The 27,832-nt window shown below is 37.0% G+C and overlaps 1 protein-coding gene across 2 annotated transcripts in view; it reads left to right on the top strand.

Moving 5' to 3' along the window:
- The window catches only part of CCSER1 (coiled-coil serine rich protein 1), a 1,539,837-nt gene that overhangs the window by 726,231 nt on the left and 785,774 nt on the right, over positions 1-27,832 (top strand). For both annotated transcript variants that reach the window (XM_030921405.1, XM_030921410.1), the window contains exon 8: positions 11,139-11,222. In XM_030921405.1, the coding sequence (XP_030777265.1) occupies positions 11,139-11,222 (84 nt within the window). The remainder of the gene's footprint in view (positions 1-11,138; positions 11,223-27,832) is intronic.

Here is a 27,832-nt window from a genome sequence, read left to right on the forward strand (position 1 = left end):
TTGATTTCTATTTAGTTAATAGTCTTAAACAATGACATAATTCCAAACACAGGCAAAATGCATTATAAAATTTATAAGACTGGAGTCAGGAAACTGAACCTGGGACAAACTACCCAAATTTCTGAGTATGTGGCTCTAACTTCCCGAATTCATAAAATGAAAGTACAGGAATGAAATCACTTGTATGTAATTTTTTTATGTGTATTTCAGATTCTTTAGTAGGTTACTATCATAAGAACATAAATATTGCTGATATTCTTGAAATGAGCTCTTTGAAAATCATTGCAAATGTAATTTAAATCACCAAAATCAAAAATTAAATCACAAAATATTCATTTTAAAAATTTTACTGGATGCATTTTTATACAACTATAATGACATAATTTACACTAATCCCAACTATAATAATTTAGAGTTTGTCTCTATGTTTGGATGATCTTGTAACAAGTTATTTCAAAATTTAGTGTCTTAAAACTGTTATTTTATTTAATTCACAATTTTCTATGTCAAGAACTTGGATATGATTCAACTGGGCAGTTCTAGCCTTGTGTTTCTCAGGCACTTAGAGTGAGATGTTAGCTGGGATTTTAGTCAACTGAAGACTCCACCAGCCTAGATGTCCAAGGTAGCTCATTCTCATAGTGGACAGTTGATGCTGGGTGTCCTTTGGGAGCCCAATGAAGCTGTCAATGGAAGCACCATGTGGTTTCTGCTTCTCAGCATGGCTGCTAGTTTCTGTCTGCAAAGGAGTAACCTCAGAAGGAGCATTATAACAGACCATGATGGAAGGCCTTTCCTGAACTAATCTTGAAAGTCATGCAGAATCATCATACTCTATTAATCATGCAAGTCAATAAGACTAGCCCAGATGCAAAGACAGGAACATTAGACCCCACTTTTCAATAGGAATACTAGCAAAGTGTTCATAGCCATCTTTAATCTACCACACTGAGTTCCATATTTATGAATAATTATTGAATTAAAAAATAATATAATTGAATTTTAGTCCAAAAATTAATTACACTTGAATGAGAAGCAGCGAATGTCATAATTATTAAATTATATTTTTCTTATCAATGAATAATATGCATTTTTACAAGCACAAGGTCCAGTTGGTTACATTAGCTTACAGTTTAATGGAATAACTTTATTTTGAATACCAAGAAAATTAAAATCCTATTAATTCTACACATCAATATGATTTCTAACTCAATAGATCATCCTCACAAATATGTTCTAGAATTTTGCAAATACAGTGAGAATTTTAATGAGTTATTGCTGTCAACACTCATTTGAGAGTAAGTGTTGTTCAAAACCTTTCATTTTGCCTGCTAGATAGTTTTAGGTTGGTGCAGAAGTAATTGCTGTTTTTATCATAAAAGTAATGGCAAAAGCCTAAATTATTTTTGCACCAATCTAACACTTATGTGAATGTTGCCACTGTATATAATCAACTAAAGCAAAATGCTGGGTAGCAAAAATTCATTTGCAAAGCCATTCATACAGGCAGGTTTTATAAATTGTCTTCTGATGGCTCATAATAAATATTTCATTTGTGTTCCATAGATTAATGTAAATGATATATTAGCATCTACCCGGTTTAATGTTGTGAGATTGTGAATTCCTTCAAAAATTTTCCTGGGAATAAAATCGGATAATTTTTTGAAGGAGCATAATTTTGGAAAACCAAGTTTCTTTGCAGTTCCTAGTAGCCACAAAATAGGGAAATGTTCTACTTTAAACTATTTAATTAGCAAAATGTTAATTAATACAAAAATACTGTTGTTAATTGTTCAACAAAAATAATTATAGGCCAAATCTCAGATCCCATCTCAATAAAGGAGTCACTGACGAGCTTCCAGGAGTGTGGTTAGCCAACTACAGCATTAGCTTTTTCAAAGGTCAGCCTCAGCTCTCCAGATGAAGTTCAAGCTCATCACTGGGTGATCTGAAACCAAGGCTGAGTAAGGTGGTATTGGCTGAGATCTAGCTATTCATGAGGTACTCCCCAGCCAATGACTGAACAAGGGAGTGGTACAAGAGCCAACCCACTTTTGCTCAACATGGGGATTTCTGTAACAGGAAATCTTAGCTATGAGCCCCTTGTTTGGCTGATAGAGAATTTATTAGTATGAATCAAGGTTTGACTGTCCCCTGCTCAATCCTACCTGAATCTTCTTCTTCGTTTTTTCTTTTTTTTTTTTGTCTTCACGTTTCCTTTCCTTTCCCTTCCTTAATAAACTTTATGTACCCTTAACTCCATCTGATTCCTGGAGAACCAACCTGTGACATTTTATTTTATGAACAAAATTAACTTTTCTTAAGTGACATGTTATGTAAGACTTTGGTAATATAAATACTAATACAATAGAGTTTGTGTCGTAAGGTGGTTTATAGTTTGGTGTCATCATCAACCTCCACAGAAATTTCCTTGGGACTAAAGAAGTTGAGTAACTAGCACAGAACTACCTGGCTAATTACTTGTAGCATCCAGGATTTGATCCTGTATCTCTCTGATTCTAAGCAACATGATTATTATCTTACTTGCTTCCTAATATGCTAATATTAGTATTTCCTTTGCAATATAGAACAGGTAAAACCTTTTACCATTAATGGTGATATTTAGAGTCTAGGAGTATAAGTATAAAAATGAGTATAATCCCTGTCCATAGTACCTATGATTTGGGGAAGAAGTTGGAGTACTGTAAAAGAGATGGAACAGAAAGAGCTAATAAGCATCTCCCTCCTAGTCAAGCTGGTTGTCAGCAAATGAAAAAAGATATTAATAAATTACAAACTAAGCCAGGCATGGTGGCTCACATTTGTAGTCCTACCTCTTTGAGAGGCCAAGGTAGGAAGTTCGAGGCCAGCATGACCAACATAAAGCAACCCAATCTCAACAAAATATTTTAAAAGTTTCTGGGCAAAATAATGACCATGGTGAGAATTAAATCAAGAACTCAGTCCCGTTTACGTTAGCACAAAAAAACAAAAAACGGCCAAACAAAACGTATGAATATACTTAGCCAAGGAGATGAAGGAGCTCTATAAGAACTTTTAAACACTGATGAAAAAAATCATATATGACATAAATCAATGGAAATACATCCTATGCTTAAGCTCATGGACTGTTAGAATCAAAATTGTGAAAATGACCATAATGTCCAAAGCAATCTGCAGATTCAATGCAATTCCTATCAAAATACCTCAACATCACTTTTTGCAGAATTAAGAAAAAAAAAAAAAGTTAAAACTTATACGGAACCAAAAAATAATGCAAATAGCCAAAGTAATCTAGAGAAAAAAGAATAAATCTGGAGGCATCACATTACTTCAAATTTTACTACAAGGCTATAGTAACCAAAACAGCATGGTAGCCATATAAAAGTAGATACATAGACCATTAGAACAGAGTAGAGAACCCAGAAATAAAGCCAAATACAACAGCCAGCTGATCTTTGACAAAGCCAACAAAAACATTCACTGAGCAAAGAACACCTTATTCAATAAATGATGCTGGAAAAATTGGATAGCCAGATGTAGAAGAATGAAGCTGGATCCCTATTCTCACCATGTACAAAAATTAACTGAAGATAGATTAAAGACTTAAATCTAAGCCCTAAAACTATAAAAATTATATTAGCAAAACCTAAGACAAACTATTCTGGACGTTTGCTTAGGTAAAGAATTTATGACTATGACCCCCAAAACAAATGTAACAAAAAGGAAAATAAATTAATGAGACCTAATTAAACTTTAAAGCTTCTATACAATAAAAGAAATAATCAACAGAGTAAACAGACAACTTACAGAATGAAAGAAAATATTTGTCACCTGTACCTCAACAAAGGACTAATATCCAGAATCTATGAGTAACTCAAATCAGCAAGAAAAAAATGAATAATTCCATTAAAAAGTGGGTAAATGACATAAGCAGACATTCCTCTACATAAGATATACAAATGGCCAACAAACAAGAAAAAAATGCTCAACATCACTAACCACCAGGGAAATGAGCATTAAAACCACAATGAGAGGTCACTTTATCCAGAATAACCATTATTAAAAAGTCAAAAGACAATAGATGTTAGCATGGATGTGGTAAATGGTGAAAATGGAATGCTTATGCACTGCTAATGAGACTATAAATTAGTACAACCTCTACAGAAAATAGTATGGAGATTTCTCAAAGAACTAAAAGTACATCTACTATTAAATTCAGCAATCTCACTACTGGGTATCTACCCAAAGGAAAATAAATCATTATATCAAGAAGACTTCTGTATGCATATGTTTATCACAGCACAATTCACAATTACAAAGATATGGACTCAATCTAAGTGCCCATCAACTGATAAATGGATAAAGAAAATGTGGTATTATAAGTCAGGCATGGTGGCTGATGCCCATAATCCCAACATTTTTGGATGCTGGGGTAGGAGGATCACTTGAGCCCAGAAGTTTGAGGCCAGGCTGTGCAACAAAGTGAGACCCCATTTCCACACACACGAAAAAATTAGCCAGGCATGGTAGCATATGCCTGTAGTCCTAGCTACTCAAGAGGCTGGGGAATGAGGATCCTTTAAGCATAGGAGGTTGAGGTTACAGTAAGCTGATCACACCACTGTACTCCAGTCTTGGTGACACAGAAGATCATGTGTATATATATGTATATATTTGTGTGTGTATATGTGTGTGTATATATATACACACACATATGCACACACACAGCACACACTGTGGAATACTATTTAACTATAAAAAAAAAACAATGCATTTTGCAGCAACTTGGAAGTAATTCAGGAATGGAAAATTAAATACCACATGTTCTCATTTATAAGTGAGAGCTAAGCTGTGGGTATGCAAAGCCAGAGTGATATAATAGACACTGGAAACTTAGAAGCAGGGAAATGTGAAGGGAGTGAGGGATGAAAAATTACCTGTTGGGTACAATGTACACTATTTAGGTGATAAGTACACTAAAATCCTAACCTTCACCACTATATAATTCATCCATGTAACTAAAAACCACTTGTACCCCTAAAACTATTGAAATAATAATAACAAACCAATAAAAATAAAATTTTAAAAATAAGGTAAAAAAAAAAAAAGTTAGTTGAATGTGGTGGTGCATGCCTGCAGTCCTAGCTACTTGGGAGGCCTAGGCAGGAAGATTGCTTGAGCCCAGGACTTTGAGGTTACAGTGAGCCTTGATTGAGCCATTGCACTCCAGCCTACTCAACAGAGTATCTCTAAATAAATAAGAACTATACATTCTTTGTAGCTCAGTATGGAAGAAGTAGAAATTCTACCATGAGAACTAAAATAAACAGGTATTAATAAACAGGTATTATGTTTTCTCTAATCCTTTAGATGTTTTGTTGTTGTTGTTGTTGCTGTTCCTTGTCAGCTCAGATAAGGGTGCCAGATTTCAGAGAAATGGGTATACTGCTAATGTTTATACTGCTTATTTGGTAATTGTATTGGAAAGAAACATGAATTTGAGCATCTTTTTTTTTTTTCAAATAGAGATGATATTTCACTGTTTTACCCAAGCTAGTCTTGAAGTCCTGGGCTCAAGCGATCCTCCTTCCTTGGCCTCCCAAAGTTCTGGGATTACAAGTGACAGCCACCATGGCCAGCCAAATTTGATCATCTTATGTGTGTCAGTTATTATGTTTGGTGCTAGTAATATGGTAATGAAATAGAAACTATATGCTCAAATAGAGAATAAAACTAGTTCAGTGAGGCCGGGAACAGTGGCTCATGCCTGTAATCCCAGCACTTTGGGAGGCCAAAGTGGGCAGATCACCTGAGGTCCGGAGTGTGAGACCAGCCTGACCAACATGAGGAAACCCCGTTTCTACCAAAAATACAAAAAATTAGTCAGATGTTGTGGCACATGCCTGTAATCCCAGTTACTCGGGAGGCTGAGGCAGGAGAATTGCTTGAACCCAGGAGGTGGAGGTTGCGGTGAGCCAAGATTGCACCATTGCACTCCAGCCTGGGCAACTAGAGTGAAACTCCCTCTCAACAACAACAACAGCAACAACAACAGCAAAAAAGTAGTTCAGTGAGGTTGGGGAACAAGCAAACAACACTTTAAGTATTGCATGAAATGATGTATGGTATGGATGCTATGGAGCATTCCCAAAGGGATGTGTCACTCGACCAAAAAGGAAAATCTTTCTAGTGAAATAAAGAGTAATTCTTGAGATGTGTCTTGGAGCACATGGTATTGAGGGAGAGAAGGATACAATGGGTTGAAGGCAACACATCCAGAAATTTTCATGTGTAAAGTGAGGAGATGTGAAACAACATTGCATTTCAGTGCTGCAGGCATGAACAAAGTTGTGAGGAGGTTGAAAGTCAAAAACATTGCAGCTCCAGAAATAAGCAAGTAACAGATAATGAACGGTATATTACGCTATGCTGAAGAGTTTTGATTTTCTTCCTGAAGGAGGAGATGATTAGCTGTTAAATTAGGAAGTGGCAAAATTAATTCCTGCTTAGAAAAGTCTCTCTGGCAAACAGGGAAAATGATAGAGATAGAGGAAAAATCGCTTTAGAGACAATTACAGAAATGTGGGTAAGAAGCAACAATTACTTAGACTATCAATATGGAATAGAGAGGAGTAAGCCCAAGAAATAGCGAAGAAGCCGGGCGCAGTGGCTCAAGGCTGTAATCCCAGCACTTTGAGAGGCCGAGATGGGCGGATCACGAGGTCAGGAGATTGAGACCATCCTGGCTAACACGCTGAAACCCCGTCTCTACTAAAAACTACAAAAAACTAACCGGGCGAGGTGGCGGCCGCCTGTAGTCCCAGCTACTCGGGAGGCTGAGGCAGAAGAATGGCGTAAACCCGGGAGGTGGAGCTTGCAGTGAGCTGAGATCTGGCCACTGCACTCCAGCCTGGGTGACAGAGCGAGACTCTGTCTCAAAAATAAATAAATAAATAAATAAAAATAAAAGAAAGAAAGAAATAGTGAAGAAGTAGAGATTAAATTTGGTTTCCGATTTGGTTCAAAGTGAGTTAGCAACTGAACGTATATGATGGCTTCCTGATTATTAATTTAGGAAATAGGAAGATAATGGGGAAATTGGCAGAAGTGAAGTCTTAAGGTGGCGGAAGAGGATGTTGAGTTGGAGTGTCTGTGGAATAATATTGAGTATATGTTTAGTGAGTAGTTGTACTTAAGAGCTGAAGCTTGGAATACTGAAGAGCTGAAGATAATTCTGGATTAGCTAGTTGTATCTTGTAGTTACCAGCTATATTAGCCAGGGTTCTTTAGAGGGACAGAACAGATGGAATATATATATATATATATATATATATATATATGTATTCCATATGTGTGTGTGTGTGTGTGTGTGTGTCTGTATGTGTATATGTATATATGAGTTTGTTAAGTATTAACTCACATGATTACAAGGTCCACAATAGGCCATCTGCAGGCTGAGAAGCAAGGAGAGACAGTCCGAATTCCAAAACTGAAGAACTTGGAGTTCAATGTTCAAGGGCAGGAAGCATCCAGCACAGGAGAAATATGTAGGCTCGGAGGCTAGGCCACTCTCTCTTTTCACGTGTTTCTGCCTGCTTATATTCTAGCCATGATGCCAGCTGATTAGATTGTGCCCACCCAGATTAAGGGTGGGTCTGCCTTTCCCACCTCACTGACTCAAATGTTAATCTCCATTGGCAACAGCCTCACAGACACACCCTGGATCAATACCCTGTATCCTTCAATCCAATCAATTTGACACTCAGTATTAATCATCACACCAGCATAGAGTATTAGAGGCCATGGATCTGGATATATTGTGTACATAGAGGTCGTGGTTGGGTTTACATGCAGAGTGAGAAGATTAAATGTCCAAAGATTAAGCTGTAGTGAAAGGCACAATTGTTACAGGGACATCATTAAAGATGAGCACTGTAACATGGATATTGGTTTGAGAATTAATATTTAATTATAACCAGGGACCACATGGTACATATAGTATCTATACTAGTCCATTTTCACACCACTATAAAGAACAACCTGAGACTGGGTAATATAAAAAATAAAGAGGTTTAATTGACTCACAATTCGATGTGGCTGGGGAGGCCTAAGGAAACTTAAAATCATGGCAAAAGGCTGAGGGGAAGCAAGGCACTTCTTCACAAAGCAACAGGAGAGAGAGAGAGCATAGGGGAAACTGTCACTTTTAAGCCATCAGATCTCATGAAAACTCCCTCACTATCACCAGAACAGCATGGGGGAAACCACCCCCATGATCCAATCACCTCCTACCAGATCTCTCCTGTGACACATGGGAATTATAATTTAAGATGAGATTTGGGTGGGATCACAGAGACAAACTACTTCATTCTGCCTCCAGACCCTCCCAAATCTCATGTTCTTGTCACATTTAAAAACCAATCTTGCCTTCACAATGGTCTCCGAAAGTCTAACTCATTACAGCATTAATTCAAAAGTCCAAGTCCAAAGTCTCATCTGAGACAAGGCAAATCTCTCTCACCTATGAGCCTGTAAAATCAAAAACAAGTTGCTTACTTCCAAGCTACAATGGAGGTACAGGCAATGGGTAAATATTCTTATTCCAAAATGAAAGGAATTGGCCAAAACAACAGGGCCACAGGCCTCATGCAATTCTGAAAGCTGGTGGGGCAGTCATTAAATCTTAAAGCTCCATAATCTCCTTTCACTCTGTGTCTCACATACACAGAATGCTGATGCAAGGGATGGACTCCCATGGTCTTGGGCAACTCTACCCCTGTGACTCTGTGGGATATATCCCCTGTGGCTCCTTTCATAGCCTGGCATTGAGTGCCTGATATAGTTTGGCTGTGTCTGCACCCAAATCTCAACTTGAATTGTATCTCCCAGAATTCCCACACGTTGTGGGAGGGACCCAGGGGGAGGTAATTGAATCATGGGGGCTGTTCTTTCCTGTGCTATTCTCATGATAGTGAATAAGTCTCACAAGATGTGATGGGTTTATCAGGGGTTTCCACTTTTGCTTCTTCCTCATTTTTTCTTGCCACTGCCATGTAAGTAGTGTCTTTCACCTCCTGCCACAATTCTGAGGCCTCCCCAGCCATGTGAAACTGTAAGTCCAATTAAACCTCTTTTTCTTCCCATTCTCAGGTATGTCTTTATCAGCAGCATGAAAATGGACTAATACAGTGCCAGTAGCTTTTCCAGGCACATGGTGCAAGCTGTCAGTAGATCTGTGATTCTGGGGTCTAAGATCAGTGACCTTCTTCTCACAGTTCCCCCTAGGCAGTGCCCCAGTGGAGATTCTGTGTGGGTGGCTCCGACCTCACATTTCCCTTCCACACTGCCCTAGCAGAGGTTCTCCATAAGGGCTGTACCCCTGCAGCAGACTTCTGCCTGGACATCCAGGCATTTCCATACGTTCTCTGAAATCGAGGCAGAGGTTCCCAAGCCCAACACTATATGTAAGCCACCAATGCTAGGGGCTTGTACCCTCTGAAGCAAACACCTGGGCTGTACCTTGGCCCCTATTAGCCATGGCTAGAGCTGGAGCAGCTGGGATGCAGGCTGCCATGGCCCAAGGCTACACAGAGCAGCAGGGCCCTGGACACAGCCCACAAAACCATTTTTCTCTCCTAAGCCTCCTGGCCCGTAATGGGAGAGGCTGCTGTCCTTGTTGGGAGAGGCTCTTGTACTGTGATGGGAGAGGCTGTGATGAAGATTTCTGAAATGCCCTAGAGACATTTTCCCCATTGTCTTGGCTATAACATTTGGCTCTTCATTACTTATGCAATTTTCTGCAGTCATGTTGAATTTTTCCCCAGAAAATGGGTTTTTCGTTTCTGCCTCATAATCAGGCTGTAAAATTTTCAAGCTTTTATGCTCTGCTTCTCTTTTAAATAAAAGCACTTGTTTCCAATAATCTGTTTTTGAATGCATATGACTGAACAGCCAGGAATCAGCCAGGTCACCTCTTGAATGTTTTGCTGCTTAGAAATTTCTTCCACCAGGTACACTAAATCATGTTTCTCAAGTTCAAAGTTTCACAGATCTCTAGGGCAGTGGCAAAATGCCACCAGTCTCTTTGCTAAAGCATAACAATAGTGACGTTTACTCCAGTGTCCAAGAAGTTCCTTATCTTCATTTGAGACTGCCTCAGCCTGGACTTTATTGCTGACCAAATAACCATCAGCATTTTGATCAAAACCATTTTAGTTTCTAGAAACCTCCAAACTTTCCCACATCTTCCTGTCTTCTTCTGAGCCCTCCATACTGTTCCAACCTTTGCCCATTACCCAGTTTCAAAGCTGCTTCCACATTTTCAGTTTATCTTTATAGCAGTGCCCTACTCCAATCACCAGTTTTCTGTATTAGTCCATTTTCACATTGCGATAAAGAATGATCTAAGCCTGGGTAATTTATACAGGAAAAAGGTTTAATTGACTCACAGTTTCTCGTGGCTGGGGAGGCCTCAGGAAACTTACAATCATGGTGGAAGGCTAAGGGGAAGTAAGGCATGTCCTCACAAGGTGGCAGGAGTCAGAGAGTGCTCAGAGGAAACTACCACTTTTAAACCATCAGATCTCATGAGAACTTTCTCACTATCATGAGAATATCACGGGGGAAACCACCCCCATCAGGTCCCTCCCTCCACATGTGGGGATTACAATTTGAGGTGAGATTTGGGTGGGGACACTGAGCCAAGCCATATCAGTATCTTTTTAAATGTAGAGTTATTTCTGTTTTACCTACTGTGTATGCACAAACATGAGAGGGAATAATTTAGGATGGTTTCCTGGTTTCTGTACTAGACAAGTAAATTGATAGAGGCATACCAAAAAGAAAACAAAAAACTAAGCAAAAACATATGTGTATGTGTATGTGTGTGTATGTGTGTGTATGTGTGTGTATGTGTGTGTGTATGTCTACGTGATTATGTATACCATAGCATTTTTGGATGCATTAACTTATTTTTTGCAACTAAGAATATATTATGAAAAATATCATACTGTAGAGGGAATTTGAGTTTCATTAGTCAGATGCAATTATCTCCCACTGTGTGAAGCTGACTTTCCTTATCAAGAGCAAAGCAAAAGGGCTAAGCCTATTATGCCATCTCTTTGATGTTTTTATAGGATATAATGAAAGATGAATGCTCGATGCTCAAGCTGCAGCTGAAAGAGAAGGATGAACTCATTTCCCAACTTCAGGAAGAACTGGTAAGTGATAACAATACTTGGCCCACAGAGTGTACTTTCCTTGCAAGGTTATTTGTTCCACACCCTTATTTATTAACACCAATGGCATTAGTTATTTGTAAATCCTTCCAGTGGTTCAATCTGATGATCAGTTTTTATAATTCTGTCATGAAAACCGTAGATCTTTGACGAGCTAAAGAATAGAAAGGATGTTTTATAATCTATGTGGAAATGTGTATGATTCCAGAAACATATCACTGAACCAGGATTAAATATTTCATTTGTATCTGTCAGAAATCTGGAAGGCTTAGGCCACACTGTTTTTGTCAAGTGCATGATTTAACTCCATACAGCTATATCTAAAGATACAGATCTATAATATAAAGCAAAATACTTAATCTAGCAAACAAAACCAGATTTTACATTTTATTTTTATAAAGCCATCAAAAATATGTCACCCTAATGAGACTTCTTGTTAATTTATTATATAGTTCCCACATTATGTAAAAATTATACAAAAATATTAAGTGTGTGTGGTTCAGATTTTAGAGTATGGTTTTTAATGTAATATCATAAAAGAAAGTAGGAAGTATACTTTCGTAATATGAAAATACATTTGGTAGATAGCAGACAGAGCAGTGGGCATTATTTTTTCTAAGTATGTGTTTTCTATTTATCTATGAATATTAACCATATTTTACAATAAAATGTGCACTCTGGATATACATTTTAAAAGATAGTACTCTAAAACAAGAATTAAAGAAAGAAAGAAGAAGAGATTTTTTAATTCATCATTAGTTTTTACACTAACAATAGATTAAAGAGAAAATCATGCAGTAAGAGAGACCCTGACTCATTATTAAGATCAGGAAACAAATCCTTCTCAACATATTTTTAATGATTATTTCAGACTTACAGTAGTTCATTATGTAATTATTGAACACAATTAAATTACAAAACAGACTTTATAGACCATCAAACTTCTGAGGACTCCTAACGTATTAGTGAGATATTAGAGAAATTCAGAGCATAATTTATAGACTCTTCACAACTAACAATGTTTTCCCTGAAACTTGACCTTTATTTAAATAGTATTTTATGATTGGATTGATGCTGATCATTGGTCCCATGAACATGTTACTGTGGCTTTAGCAGACTTATAAACTAGTACTTAGGAAAAGAGCAGTATCACAGACAAAAGGAACATGTGTTACATTACCAAAATAACCTTTTATAAACCTATAAGTAACATATTGTAGTGTCAATTTTATATATTACATAATGAAAACATTTCTTTATTTAAATATAGCCCTTTAGGTACATATTATCTAATAATGCTTTTTTATGTGGCATACAAAAATATCTTTGAGTTGATTAAATATCACATATAATAATTGCATAATGGATAAAATAATCAATTTTAACATAGCAGAGTATTTATTACTTTGTCAGAGAGTGCTTATTTTGGATTTGGATAATTAACTCAGAAAAGAGTATTCTTTTTTTCTCAGCATTAGTTATGATCAGTTTTAAAACATTCATATACAAGAAATCAGGCCTTCATTTGCTAAATTAAATGAAAAAGAAAATGATTACTTTCAAAGACAGTACTACATAGTTACAATTTTAAAAAGTTAGTATACCTCCATCTAAAAAACTCCTATATGTTTTTTTTTCTTTCTTTTCTTTATACTTGAATTACTCAAATTGGCTACTTAGTTTCTAAAATTTCTCAGGTAACAAGCAGCATTTGAATTTTGTGTTATCGTAGTTTTCATATCATCTTGAATACTTAAACAGGAAAAATGTTAACTTTTGAAAATATAGTTTATTTTATTAGTTAAAAAGGATTGTATCTTAGGGGGAGTATGTAATTGATGATTCACGAATTTTACTTAGAGGAAACATGGTTGGAAAAAAAATTGTCATTCAAACTGGATTTGGAACATGGATGAGAAATGCCAATCACATAGGCCAATACAAACCCCTTGCATCCATGGAAAATTTTGGTCCTACTATTTCTGGTCCTGGTAATAAATAACTTGTGACATTTTGTTATGGCGGAGGTTAAATTTTACATTTATGCTCTACTTACATTGAAAATTTCAAAAATGTTTAGAAATCAGTTGAGTTGTACCCATGTATATACTACAGGTTCATAATCTTTAATAATTTAGAACTGATTCAGTTTTCAATTCTTTCTCATGAGTTTCTGATTTCTTGACCACTGTTATTATCACAAGCAATTGTATCTACATGTACATTGTAGAATGAAATTATATGTAATTGTACCAAGAAAGGCTTTATTCCCAATTAGTAATTGAGAAAGTTTTAAATTTTTTGATTATTTATATTTTTCAGTTAGCCTCATCAGTAGTGAGAGGAGTTGTAAAAAGTTAGGGATAGAATGGGTCTAGAACAAAAGAAATGTTTTTCTTTTCTTTTCTGTCTTTCTTTCTTTTTTCTTTTATTTTTTATTTTTTTTTTTTTTTGAGACAGTCTTGCTCTGTCACCAGACTGAAGTGCAGTGGCATGATATCAGCTCCCTGTGCAACCTCCACCTCCTGGGTTCAAGTGATTCTCCTGCCTCAACCTCTCGAGAAGCTGGGATCACAGGCACATGCCACCATGGCTAATTTTAGTATTTTTAGTAGAGACGAGGTTTCACCATGTTGGCTAGGCTGGACTTGAACTCCTTACCTCAAATTATCTGCCCACGTTTTCCCAAAGTGCTGGGATTATAGGTGTGAGCCACCACTCTGGGCCATAACAAGGTTTTTAGTCATTTAAATACAAGATATTTTTAGTCATTTCTTTTTAGGGCATGGTTTCTCAACAATAGTGCTAGTGGCGTTTTGTTTTAGGTGTCTGTGCTGTGAATTGTGGGATGTTTAGCAGCATCCCTAGCCTCTCTCCTCTAGATGCCAGTAGTACCTCTACACATTGCCAAATGTCCCATGGGGGCAACATTGCCTCCAGATGAGAACCACTGCTATAGAGATATTAGATTAAATGTATAGTTCCCAATGAAATGGTATGTTATAGAAAAAGCATCTACTTATAGATAACCGGGGCAGGAAAAAAAAAAAAAAAAAAACTCCTGCACAAGGGAGGCACCTTTCCTTGGGCTATTAAATATGTAACTGTTTGTACACTATATTTATCTGCTAAGGCTACCAAAACAAAATACCATTGATGGGGCGGCTTAAACAACTAAAGTTTATTTGTCGGAGTTCTGGAGGCTAGAAATCTGAGATTGGGTGCCAGAGTGATTGGATTGTAGTGAGGGCTCTCTTCCTGGCTTGCAGATGACCATCTTTTTAGTATGTGTTCACACGGTCTTTCCTTGGTGCATGCACACAGGGAGAGAGAGAGGAGAGAGAGAAAGAGAGATCATGCAAGTCCTCTGATGTCTCTTCTTCTAAAGATACTAATCCCATCATAATGGCCCCACCTCATGGCCTCATCAAAACTCTCATCATCTCCCAAAGGTCCTATCTCCATATATCATCACACTGGGAGTCAGGGCTTCAATATATGAATTATGGAGCAGGAGTAACAATTCAATACATAGCACATACTCTTTGTGCTCCTGACTGTTTAATATTAGCAAGTTCAGTTGTGGAAAACTGGAGAGTTCTACTACATATTTTTTTCCAGCGTTAAATGCACACTTCAAAAATTATCATTCTTTTCTACCCTATAATTTCAAAATTATTACGTTGGCTTAATTATTTTTTATTGCTGGGTGGGTAGATTTCACAAAGCATAAATATACTAAGAAACTGAAGATAATAATTTTGATTTAAGATTATATATTGATATTGTTTGGGTAAAACTGTTCAGATTATTAACTGCATTTCTTTTTTTTTTTTTTTTTTTTTTGAGACAGAGTCTCGCTCTGTCACCCAGGCTGGAGTGCAGTGGCCGGATCTCAGCTCACTGCAAGCTCCGCCTCCCGGGTTTACGCCATTCTCCTGCCTCAGCCTCCCAAGTAGCTGGGACTACAAGCGCCCGCCACCTCGCCCGGCTAGTTTTTTTTTAATTTTTTAGTAGAGACGGGGTTTCACCGTGTTAGCCAGGATGGTCTCGATCTCCTGACCTTGTGATCCACCCGTCTCGGCCTCCCAAAGTGCTGGGATTACAGGCTTGAGCCACCGCGCCCGGCCTATTAACTGCATTTCTAATGTGAATGTATGTTTGTATTTTATAGCCATATTTCCAATTTATTCTTTCTTTTTCTTTTTAAAAAGAAGACAATAAGCTGTTTGTACTCTTAAGAACAATTTTTAAAAGTCAGAAGTTATTATCCCTGAAATGTTTATGCATTACTTACCTTGGTGAGCTTTACTGTTTTCAACAGATCAAGATAAAAATAATCACTTGTAATTGTTTTATTATGTCCAAAGGGATATTAAATGTTAGATTATTAGAGTGTCCTGGGATTATATATGTGTGAGGCCAACTAATTGGAGAAAACGAGAAATATATTCTGTAGCCAGAAGTTTGTAGTGTGGTAAACAGAGAGGAAACTAGTTCACAGAATGGAACATCTACTCCCAACTGTTCTGTAATAGAACAAAATCTCCTCTGCATTAAATAAGAAAAAGACCAAAGGAAAAATTTCTCCTCTTCATCTTCCTGGGACCTTAGCTTTCTTTACTTGAGGAGAAAAGTGAGTCAATATGTTTATATGGAAAATTGGGATATGAGTTTCTTGTCCTACCTCTAATCTTAATTGCCTGTGTGACCAGATTTAGGTATTTTTCTCTATTTGGGTGTTAGTTTCTTCAAATGTCAGATAATATTACCATATGTTTTAGTCTGTTTTGTGCTATTCTAACAAAATATACACACTGGATAATTTGTGGTAATTTATAAAAACAGAAATATATTTCTCACAGTTCTAGAGGCTGGGAAGTTCAAGATCAAGGAGCCAGCAAGTTAGGGCCCAGTCTCTCTGCTTCCAAGATGGTGCCTTGAAAGCTGAGGGAAGGAATGCTTGTCCTCACATGACAGAAAGGCAGAAGAGTATGAATATACTCTCCTGCAAGCCCATTTTATAGCAGCTTTAGTATATTCATGAGAGTGGAAGCCTTCACGATCTAAACATCTCTCCGTAGGTGGGACTTCCCAACACTGTTTGGGATTAAGTTTTCAATGCCAGAATTTGGGGGGGACATACTCACACTATAGGACCATAACATTAAAAATATTACATATTTATCAATAGTGAATTTGATAGATTGTAGCATAGTTATATTTATATAACTGTATTATATATTATATATTTTTATAGCTATCTTGCTTATAAAATTATTAAGGGGAGGGAAAAAGCAGATTTTAGAACAGCATATTGTATAACATGATGTGAAAATATATGTTGTATAGAAAGTCTAGAATAATTGATAGTATTTATCTTTGAGAAATTAGAATGTTCAATTTCTGCTTTAATGTGGTAGTGTATCATTTTAATAACAAATGTATTTATCTTTGAGAAATTAGAATGTTCAGTTTCTGCTTTAATGTGGTAGTGTATCATTTTAATAACAAATGTATTATACTTGTATAATCAGAAAAAAACATCAGACTACTTCTTTGGGTAATAAATGAAGAATTTTGATGTGTTTAATGGTTTTCATTCTGTGATCAGTGTGTGTTGGGGGAAATAAGAGCAGCAGAGGGATCCTGTGGATTTCCCTTCTCCACCCACTTAATGATAGTAGTCCTCATTTCATTGTTTTTTGCATGTCATTACTTATTACATTATCATTTCAATCAATAAGCAGTTTTTATTTAATGCATATCGTTATACTCCATAAGATTTTATTTGATGAAAAACCACAGCTGAGAACAAAATCAAGCAAACAAACCAAAAAACTGAACAAGATGATTGCTAAGAACTACTGTGAACTATAAACAGGGTGGGAAATGAGAACAAAAGCTGTGACACGCACCTCAGTGAGAATTATTACACATCATGGTGATTGGAGAGAATGTTAGCTAATTGAGGGCATGGAAGAAAACCAACATTCAGAATCAAAAATAATAGGAGGACTTTTTTGAAAATTAAGTGTTTGGATATATATTTTAAAATATAGGTTCTATTTATTTCATAGAATATATTGGACTTTTTGAATATTAGAAATACATCTCTCTTATCCGACAGAAAGTTTTAGGGATTTTACTAATTTAATTTGTTAAGATATTTAAAGCATAGCTATAGATTTAGACCAAAAGTCTAAACATAATAGCTAAAAGTATGCATACTTAATCATAATTAATTATAATAAAAGGTATTTAAATATTTGCATCATAAGTTTATTACACTTAATGATATAAAACAGAGAAATATTTTTCTCACTTCTGAGAAAGTTTAAGTGTCTTTCCCTCAGCTATTTAGTGAAGATTATGTTGAAGAATGCTACATAATTTTATTGTTCATATGATACTGAAGGACATTGTAAATATTATCCTCAGGTGACTAAAATAAATTAGAGAGATTTGTCATAAATGTTGATGGTAAAGTTCAGCCTTGTGTTTTGGGGGATGGATATATTCTTGTAAATGATTACTAATCTTATAAGTGGTTTCAAAAATCTTATAAATGGTTTTACACTATGGATGAAGAGTGTGTACCATAGGACATCAGAAATTGAAGAAAGTATATTTGGTGTTTGTTAAGAAATTGATTCAAAATATTTTTTTAAGTAAGTTAGAGTTAGCTTACGAATGAAAACGTAATAACTTTAGTTAGTTCTATGACTGTGAAGAATAGAATTTAATTGTCCTAATTAAGGTTAGTAGATGGTGCTGTGAATTTACTGTTTTGATTTGGATGACAATTTACATATACACTTTCAAAAATGTTAAACAGATTTGTGTGGATAATCACACTACCAAATGTAAATTGTCAGCAGTTTGTAATTCTGAACTTTTATGGTTTCTACTATTCAGAATTTTCCCGTCAGACACTTTTGTTTTCTAGCTGATCTGGGTAAAATATATCAGATACAGCTTTTTATGTATATTTCTGTGAAAACATAGGTGTTTTGGCTGGGTTCATTCCTTCCGTCAGCTTTCAAGGCACCATCTTGGAAGCAGAGAGACTGGGCCCTAACCTGCTGGCTCATTGATCTTGAGCCTGGTGGCTCACACCTGTAATCCCAGCACGCTGGGAGGCCGAGGCGGGCGAATCATGAGGTCAGGAGTTTGAGACCAGCATGGCCAACATGGTGAAACCCCGTCTGTACTAAAAATACAAAACATTACCTGGGCATGGTGGCAGGCACCTGTAATCCCAGCTACTACAGAGGCTGAGGCAGGAGAATCGCTTGAACCCAGTAGGCAGAGATTGCAGTGAGCCAAGATCGCACCATTGCACTCCAGCCTGGGGGACAGAGTGAGACTCCACCTCAAAGAAAAAAAAAAAAAAGTGTTTCTATTTAAAAGGCCAGTTCAAATGGTCACTGTAAAAACAAAATAGAGTTTCTGAAAAAGTAAATTTATTAACCCTCTGTAAAATAAACACTTTAATACAGCCCTAAATAACATGATTTAAACAAAAAAGCAAAACAAAAATACTTATTATGTTTTCCTTCATAATTTTCCTCTGTTTACTAACATTAGAACATCTATACTTTCCAATGCTAGTGAAATTTAACAGTTACCTTCACCACCACATCTTTTTAAGCAGTAAGGGAATACACTGACTGTGGGAATAATATATGAATATTATCAGAGGCAAAAATTTAAAACATGTCGATAATGAGAGACTCTTTCCTGAGAAGATTTTTTGTGGGTCTGAATTCTAACTGTAGGTTACAATTAAGTTTTAAATGACACACACACACACATACAGATTTTTCCCCACACACTTTAATTTTTTTTTCAATTATCACATTTTGTATTACCTGTCCTTTAGTAAACAATGCATTTTTAAATGGAAGTGTAACTAGGAGATATTTCAGCAATGGAGCTGAAACACTCAAGGATTCTACTACAAATTTTTATTTTAAGAGTTAAGTTTGTCATCTTAAGTCAGACCTTCCAACTAGCTTGAAACTGTTTGTGTTTCTAAAATTTGAGGTACTACTTATTAATGTATTCAAATATAGATTCAAAATAAGCAATGAGAGCATAGTTATTGTAAAGACAGAGAAATGGAACTTGAGATATTTAAATTCTGTCAGTTAATAGTAACCATTTGGAGTATTTATTGTATTTAAGATTCAAAACAAAAGAATAGTGTGTGAACTGTGAACTATCTACTTTGCGGGGGATGTTTGGACATTTTAGTTTATAATTAAATATTTTACTGAATTTTAATAATATCTTTAAAACTGAACTTTATTTTTTATTTTAAAATGTTAATTTTTCTTTTAAAATCAAAGCACAATTAAAAAATAAATGTTACATCAAGAGCGTGATTTAGTAATTACTTATACGGTATCTTTTGCAGACTCATTTTTTATTAAACAAATATTATATTTATTAAAATTTACTTTTTACTTTTTGACATAATAGTACACGCAAAGTTAAAGACAAGTTTTAACTAGCTTCATTTCTTTTTTGGCCATTACTAATATTAATTTAATGCAATATTATTATTTAATCCTATGTTTTTGTTTTAGAAGAGGACCATTAAAAATAAGTTTTTCAGGTGTTCATTATAATAGATACATCATTGAGTTGAACACTTTTTCCTCCTGTAATGTAAATATTAACTCAAGAAAGCCAGCCTTCATTAAACAAAGTTCAAAAACTTATATCCCTTTTCGTGTTATTCAACCTGCTTTGTTCTCACTCAAAGCAAATATTGAAAATTATATTCTTACTTGAGTGTAAGTAAGCATATAAACAATCATGTTTCTCCAACCTTTCAAATGTCATTTACTTTATTAATTGTAAGGCAAGTTCTCGGCTCATTTGTTAACAATTGAATAGCAAAGCATGGGACTGAATAAAGACACTTGTAGAAATGATGATTTTTGAAAAATTGAAGGCAATTGAAAAACTGAAAGTATAGCATTACGTGTAATCAGGTTACTATGCATAATAAGAAAGGGGAAGCTAAAAATAAAAGACTAAGAAATACATATGGCTAACTAGCACTTCATCAGAAATCTAGAGCGAAGAGTAATTTTGATTTGATTTTAAAATACTTTCAGAATTCAAATTGAATAAAATTGTGTGTCCTTGATACTTTAATAACAGAATAATTCCTGCATGATAAGAGAAACATTCTTTGTGCATGAAAATCATATCATGAATATATCTTAAAAGTAATTCCCCACTTGCTCTACATTCTATTATAATTTATAGTATTATTTCATGCTAGTCATTTTAGAATAGAATATTATAGCTCCATGGATGATTTACATAAAAATGGACAGCTGTAAGTACTTTCAAATCCTCTTTCTTTTTCATATTTAGGAAACATTACGAACAGAAAAGTAATAGATTAGGTATACTTAAACATTATTAAAGTGTCAGGCTACTTTCCTTCTTTTTTCAGGAGAATTAATTGCATATATTCCAGAAAAGGCTTATCTCAGCAGTCATTACTTTCCTAGTCAGTTCTGTGAGGCAGATGTAGAGTGTGAATGTGACAGTATCCTATGATACATAATGGGGATTGCCTCCGGTTTCTTACACACTCCAGTACCCTGATGAAGAGCTGCCAAAAAGATATAATCTTTAATATTCAATGAAATTTGCTGTAGCAATAGTACATATTTGTTAAAGTCTTTATCACAAAGAGTTGTCATATTGCAGTACAGCGTGGATGTAAGAAAATAATTGCTCTATGATTTAAATGCCAATAGGAAGGTGTTTTACCTTTAAGACATAAATAGAGTTTAAAATATTCCACCATATTGTGATCAAATTAGGCATGTAGTTGAAATAAATTTATACGTAAAGTTAAATAGTTGAATATTTTGGACATTTTAAATTTATTATATATGCTATGTCATACAATTTACAAACTATCTTCTTTATTTTATACTTCTTTTGTTGTACTAATCAAGATTCCAGTACTTAGAGTAATTTACCAAGCACAACAATTTAAGTAGTCAGTGGGACATAATGATAGCCAAAGACTTAGAAAAAAAAAATACAAAACATGTTCCTGAATTATTGTGGAAATTAATAATATGAAGAAGGGGAAATATGTGTTTTGTATATGTGCAAGTATAGCCTGTGAAAAACAAAATTACAACAAATTTAGTTTAAAGATCTAATTGGCTTTTATTAGCAATTTATGAATTGGTGGCATCTCATATAAAGATTTGCAAAAGGTCCTCCTCTGGGCATGGCAAAACAATTGTTTTTGTTTGTTTCTTTGTTTGTTTGTTTTCTTTTTTTTGAGACAGAGTCTCATTCTGTCGCCCAGGCTGGAGTGTAGTGGCGCGATCTCGGCTCACTGCAACCTCCACCTCCCAGGTTCAAGTGATTCTCCTCCATCAGCCTCCTGAGTAGCTGGGACTACAGGCTCCCGCCACCATGCCCAGCTAATTTTTTTTAATTTTTAGTAGAGACGGAGTTTCATCATATTAGCCAAGATGGTCTCGATCTGCTGACCTCGTGATCCACCTGCCTCGTCCTCCCAAAGGGCAGGGATTACAGGTGTGAGCCACCGTGCTCAGCCCAACAATTGTTTTTTATAAGGTACTTTGAACAGGAACAAGGAAACAAGCTAATACAAAAAGTGGATTGTTGGCGCACACAAGATGGCCGCATAGGAACAGCTCCAGCCTCCAGCTCCCAGTGTGAGAGACACAGAAGAGGAGTGATTTCTGCATTTTCATCTGAGGTACTGGGTTCATCTCACTGGGGAGTGCCAGACAATCGGTGCTGGTCAGCTGATGCAGCCCGATCAGCGAGAGCTGAAGCAGAGCGAGGCATCGCCTCACCTGGGAAGCACAGGGGTAAGGGAATCCCTTTTCCTAGCCAAGGGAAACCGAGACACCCAACACCTGGAAAACTGGGTAACTCCCACCCTAATACTGTGCTTTACCAAGGGTCTTAGCAAACGACACACCAGGAGATTATATCCCACACCTGGCCTGGAGGGTTGCACGACCATGGAGCCTCCCTCATTGCTAGCACAGCAGTCTGAGATCTAATTACAAGGTGGCAGGGAGGCTGGTGGAGGGGCACCCGCCATTGCTAAGGCTTAAGTAGGTAAACAAAGCTGCCAGGAAGCTTGAACTGCGTGGAGCCCACCTGCAGCTCAAGGAGGCCTGCCTGCCTCTGTAGACTCCTCCTCTGGGGACAGGGTATAGCTAAACAAAAAGCAGCAGAAATCCCGGCAGAGGTAAATGCCCCTGTCTGATAGCTTTGAAGAAAGCAGTGGATCTCCCAGCACGGAGGTTGAGATCTGAGAACGGACAGACAGCCTGCTCAGGTGGGTACATGATCCCTGAGTAGCCTAACTGGGAGACATCCCCAATAGGTGCAGACCTACACCTCACACCTCACACAGCAGTGTGCACCCCTGAGACGAAGCTTCCAGAGTGAGAATCAGACAGCAACACTCACTGTTCAGCAATATTCTATCTTCTGCAGCCTCCGCTGCTGATACCCAGGCAAACAGGGTCTGGAGTGAACCTCAAGCAAACCCCAACAGACCTACAGCTGAGGGTCCTGACTGTTAGAAGGAAAACTAACAAACAGAGAGGACACCCACACCAAAACCACATCAGTACATCACCATCATCAAAGACCAAAGGCAGATAAAACCACAAAGATGGGGAAAAAGCAGTGCAGAAAACCTGGAAATTCAAAAAAAAAAAAGAGTGCATCTCCCGCTCCAGAAGAATGCAGTTCATCACCAGCAATGGAAAAAAGCTGGATGGAAAATTACTTTGACGAGTTGACAGAAGAAGTCTTCAGTTGATCAAACTTCTCAGAGCTAAAGGAGGAGCTACATAACCGGCGCAAAGAAACTAAAAACCTTGAAAAATGGATGAATGGATAACTAGAATAAACAATGGAGAGAAGACCTTAAAAGAACTGACAGAGATGAAAACCGTAACACGAGAACTACGTGACAAATGCACAAGCTTCAATAACCGACTTGATCAACTGGAAGAAAGTATCAGTGGTTGAAGATCAAAAGAATGAAATGAAGTGAGAAGTATGGAGAAAAAAGAGTAAAAGGAAATGAACAAAGCCTCCAAGAAGTATGGGATTATGTGAAAAGACCAAATCTATGTCTAATTGGTGTGCCTGAAAGTGACGGGGAAAATGGAACCAAGTTGGAAAACACTCTGCAGGATATCATCAAGGAGAACTTCCCCAACCTAGCAAGACAGGCCAACATTCAAATTCAGGAAATACAGAGAACGCCACAAAGATACTCCTCGAGAAGAGCAACTAAAAGACACATAATTGTCAGATACACCAAAGTTGAAATGAAGGAAAAAATGTTAAGGGCAGCCAGAGAGAAAGGTCGGGTTACACACAAAGGGAAGCCCATTAAACTAACAGCAGATCTCTTGGCAGAAACTCTACAAGCCAGAAGAGAGTGGGGGGCAATATTCAACATTCTTCAAGACAAGAATTTTCAACCTAGAATTTCATATACAGCCAAACTAAGTTTCATAAGTAAAGGAGAAATAAAATCCTTTACAGACTAGCAAATGCTTAGAGATTTTGTCACCACCAGGCCTACCCTACAAGAGACCCTGAAGGAAGCACTAAACATGGAAAGGAACAACAGGTACCAGCCATTGCAAAAACATGTCAAAATGTAAAGTCCATCAATGCTAGGAAGAAACTGCATCAACTAGCGAGCAAAATAACCAGCTAACATCAAAATGACAGGATCAAATTCACACATAACAATATTAACCTTAAATGTAAATGCACTAAATGGTCCAATTAAAAGACACAGACTGGCAAATTCGATAAAGAGTCAAGACCCATCAGTTTGCTGTATTCAGGAGACCTATCTCGCATGCAGAGACACGCATAGACTCAAAATAAAGGGATAGAGGAAGACCTACCAACCAAATGGAATATGAAAAAAGCAGGGGTTGCAATCCTAGTCTCTGAAAAAACAGACTTTAAACCATCAAAGATCAAAAGAGACAAAGAAGCCATTACATAATGGTAAAAGGATCAATTCATCAGGAAGAGCTAGCTATCCTAAATATATATGCACCCAATACAGGAGCACCCAGATTCATAAAGCAAGTCCTTAGAGACTTACAAACAGACTTAGACTCCCATACAATAATAATGAGAGACTTTAACACCCCACTAACAACATTAGACAGATCAACGAGACAGAAAATTAACAAGGATATCCAGGAATTGAACTCAACTCTGCTCCAAGCAGACCTAATAGACATCTATAGAACTCTCCACCCCAAATCAACAGAATATACATTCTTCTCAGCACCACATCACACTCATTCCAAAATTGACCACATAGTTGAAAGTAAAGCACTCCTCAGCAAGTGTAAAAGAATAGATATTATAACAAACTGTCTCTCAGACCACAGTGCAATTAAACTAGAACTCAGGACTAAGAAACTCAATCAAAACGGCTCAACTACATTGAAACTGAACAACCTGCTCCTAAATGACTACAGGTTACATAACAAAGTGAAGGCAGAAATAAAGATGTTCTTTGAAACCAAAGAGAACAAAGATACAACATACCAGAATCTCTGGGACACATTTAAAGCAATGTGTAGAGGGAAATTTATAGCACTAAATGCCCACAAGAGAAAGCAGGAAAGATCTAAAATTGACACACTAACATCACAATTAAAAGAACTGGAGAAGCAAGAGCAAGCACATTCAAAAGCTAGCAGAAGGCAAGAAATAACTAAGATCAGAGCAGAACTGAAGGAAATAGAGACACCAAAAATCCCTCCAAAAAATCAATGAATCCAGGAGCTGGTATTTTGAAAAGATCAATAAAATTGATAGACTGCTAGCAAGACTAATAAAGAAAAGAGAGAAGAATCGCCAGGCGCGGTGGCTCAAGCCTGTAATCCCAGCACTTTGGGAGGCCGAGATGGGCGGATCACGAGGTCAGGAGATCGAGACCATCCTGGCTAACCCGGTGAAACCCCGTCTCTACTAAAAAATACAAAAAATTAGCTGGGCGAGGTGGCGGGCGCCTGTAGTCCCAGCTACTCGGGAGGCTGAGGCAGGAGAATGGCGTAAACCCGGGAGGCGGAGCTTGCAGTGAGCTGAGATCCGGCCACTGCACTCCAGCCTGGGCAACAGAGCGAGACTCCATCTCAAAAAAAAAAAAAAAAAAAAAAAAAAAGAGAGAGAAGAATCAAATAGACACAATAAAAAATGATAAAGGGGATATCACCACCGACCCCACAGAAATACAAACTACCATCAGAGAATACTATAAACACCTCTACGCAAATAAACTTACACTCTCCCAAGACTAAACCGGGAAGAAATTGAATCCCTGAATAGACCAATAGCAGGCTCTGAAATTGAGGCAATAATTAATAGCCTACCAACCAAAAAAAGTCCAGGACCAGAAGGATTCACAGCCGAATTCTACCAGAGGTACAAGGAGGAGTTGGTACCATTCCTTCTGAAACTATTCCAATCAATAGAAAAAGAGAGAATCCTCCCTAACTCATTTTACGAGGCCAACATCATCCTGATACCAAAGCCTGAGAGAGATACAACAAAAAAAGAGAGTTTTAAACCAATATCCCTGATGAACATCAATGCAAACATCCTCAATAAAATACTGGCAAACCGAATCCAGCAGCACATCAAAAAGCTTATCCACCATGATCAAGTGGGCTTCATCCCTGGGATGCAAGGCTGGTTCTACATACGCAAATCAATAAACGTAATCCAGGATATAAACAGAACCAAAGACAAAAACCACATGATTATCTCAATAGATGCAGAAAAGGCCTTCGACAAAAGTCAACAGCCCTTCATGCTAAAAACTCTCAATAAATTCGATATTGATGGAATGTATCTCAAAATAATAAGAGCTCTTTATGACAAACCCACAGCCAATATCATACTGAATCATATTACAAGCATTCTTGTGCCTTTGAAAACTGACACAAGACAGGGATGCCCTCTCTCACCACTCCTATTCAACACAGTTTTGGACGTTCTGGCTAGGAGAGTCAGGCAAGAGAAAGAAATAATGGGTATTCAGTTAGGAAAAGAAGAAGTCAAATTGTCCCTGTCTGCAGATGACATGATTGTATATTTAGAAAACCCTATTGTGTCAGCCGAAAATCTCCTTAAGCTGATAAGCAACTTCAGCAGTCTCAGGACACAAAATCAATGTGCAAAAATCACAAGCATTCTTATACACCAGTAACAGACAAACAGAGAGCCAAATCATGAATGAACTCCCATTCACAATAGTTTCAAAGAGAATAAAATACCTAGCAATCCAACTTACAAGGGATGTAAAGGACCTCTTCAAGGTGAACTACAAACCACTGCTCAGTGAAATAAAAGAGGACACAAACAAATGGAAGAACATACCATGCTCATGGATAGGAAGAATCAATATTGTTAAAATGGCCATACTGCTCAAGATAATTTACAGATTCAATGCCATCCCCATTAAGCTACCAATGACTTTCTTCACAGAATTGGAAAAAACTGCTTTAAAGTTCATATGGAACCAAAAAAGACCCCGCATTGCCAAGACAATCCTAAGCCAAAAGAACAAAGCTGGAGGCATCACACTACCTGACTTCAAACTATACTACAAGGCTACAGTAACCAAAACAGCATGGTACTGGTACCAAAACAGAGACATAGACCAATGGAACAGAACAGAGCCCTCAGAAATAATACAATACATCTACAGTCATCTGATCTTTGACAAACCTGAGAAAAACAAGAAATGGGGAAAGGATTCCCTATTTAATAAATGGTGCTAGGAAAATTGGCTAGCCATAAGTAGAAAGCTGAAACTGGATGCTTTCCTTACTCCTTATATGAAAATAAATTCAAGATGGATTAGAGACTTAAATGTTAGACCTAAAACCATAAAAACCCTAGAAGAAAACCTAGGTCATACCATTCAGGACATAGGCATGGGCAAGGCATGTCTGAAACACCGAAAGCAATGGCAACAAAAGCCAACATTGACAAATGGGATCTCATTAAACTAAAAAGCTTCTGCACAGCAAAAGAAACTACCATCAGAGTGAACAGGCAACCTATAGAATGTGAGAACATTTTTGCAATCTACTCATCTGACAAAGGGCTAATATCCAGAACCTGTAAAGAACTCAAACAAATTTACAAGAAAAAAACAACCCTATCAAAAAGTGTGCAAAGGATATGAACAGACACTTCTCAAAAGAAGACATTCATACAGCCAACAGACATATGAAAAACTGCTCATCATCACTTGCCATCAGAGAAATGCAAATCAAAACCACAATGAGATACCATCTCACACCAGTTAGAATGGCAATCATTAAAAAATCAGGAAACAACAGGTGCTGGAGAGGATGTGGAGAAATAGGAACACTTTTACACTGTTGGTGGGACTGTAAACTAGTTCAACCATTGTGGAAAACAGTGTGGCAATTCCTCAAGGATCTAGAACTAGAAATACCATTCGACCCAGCCATCCCATTACTGGGGAT

The sequence above is a fragment of the Rhinopithecus roxellana genome, chromosome 2 (assembly GCF_007565055.1).
Source record: "Rhinopithecus roxellana isolate Shanxi Qingling chromosome 2, ASM756505v1, whole genome shotgun sequence".
Taxonomy (NCBI): Eukaryota; Metazoa; Chordata; class Mammalia; order Primates; family Cercopithecidae; genus Rhinopithecus; species Rhinopithecus roxellana.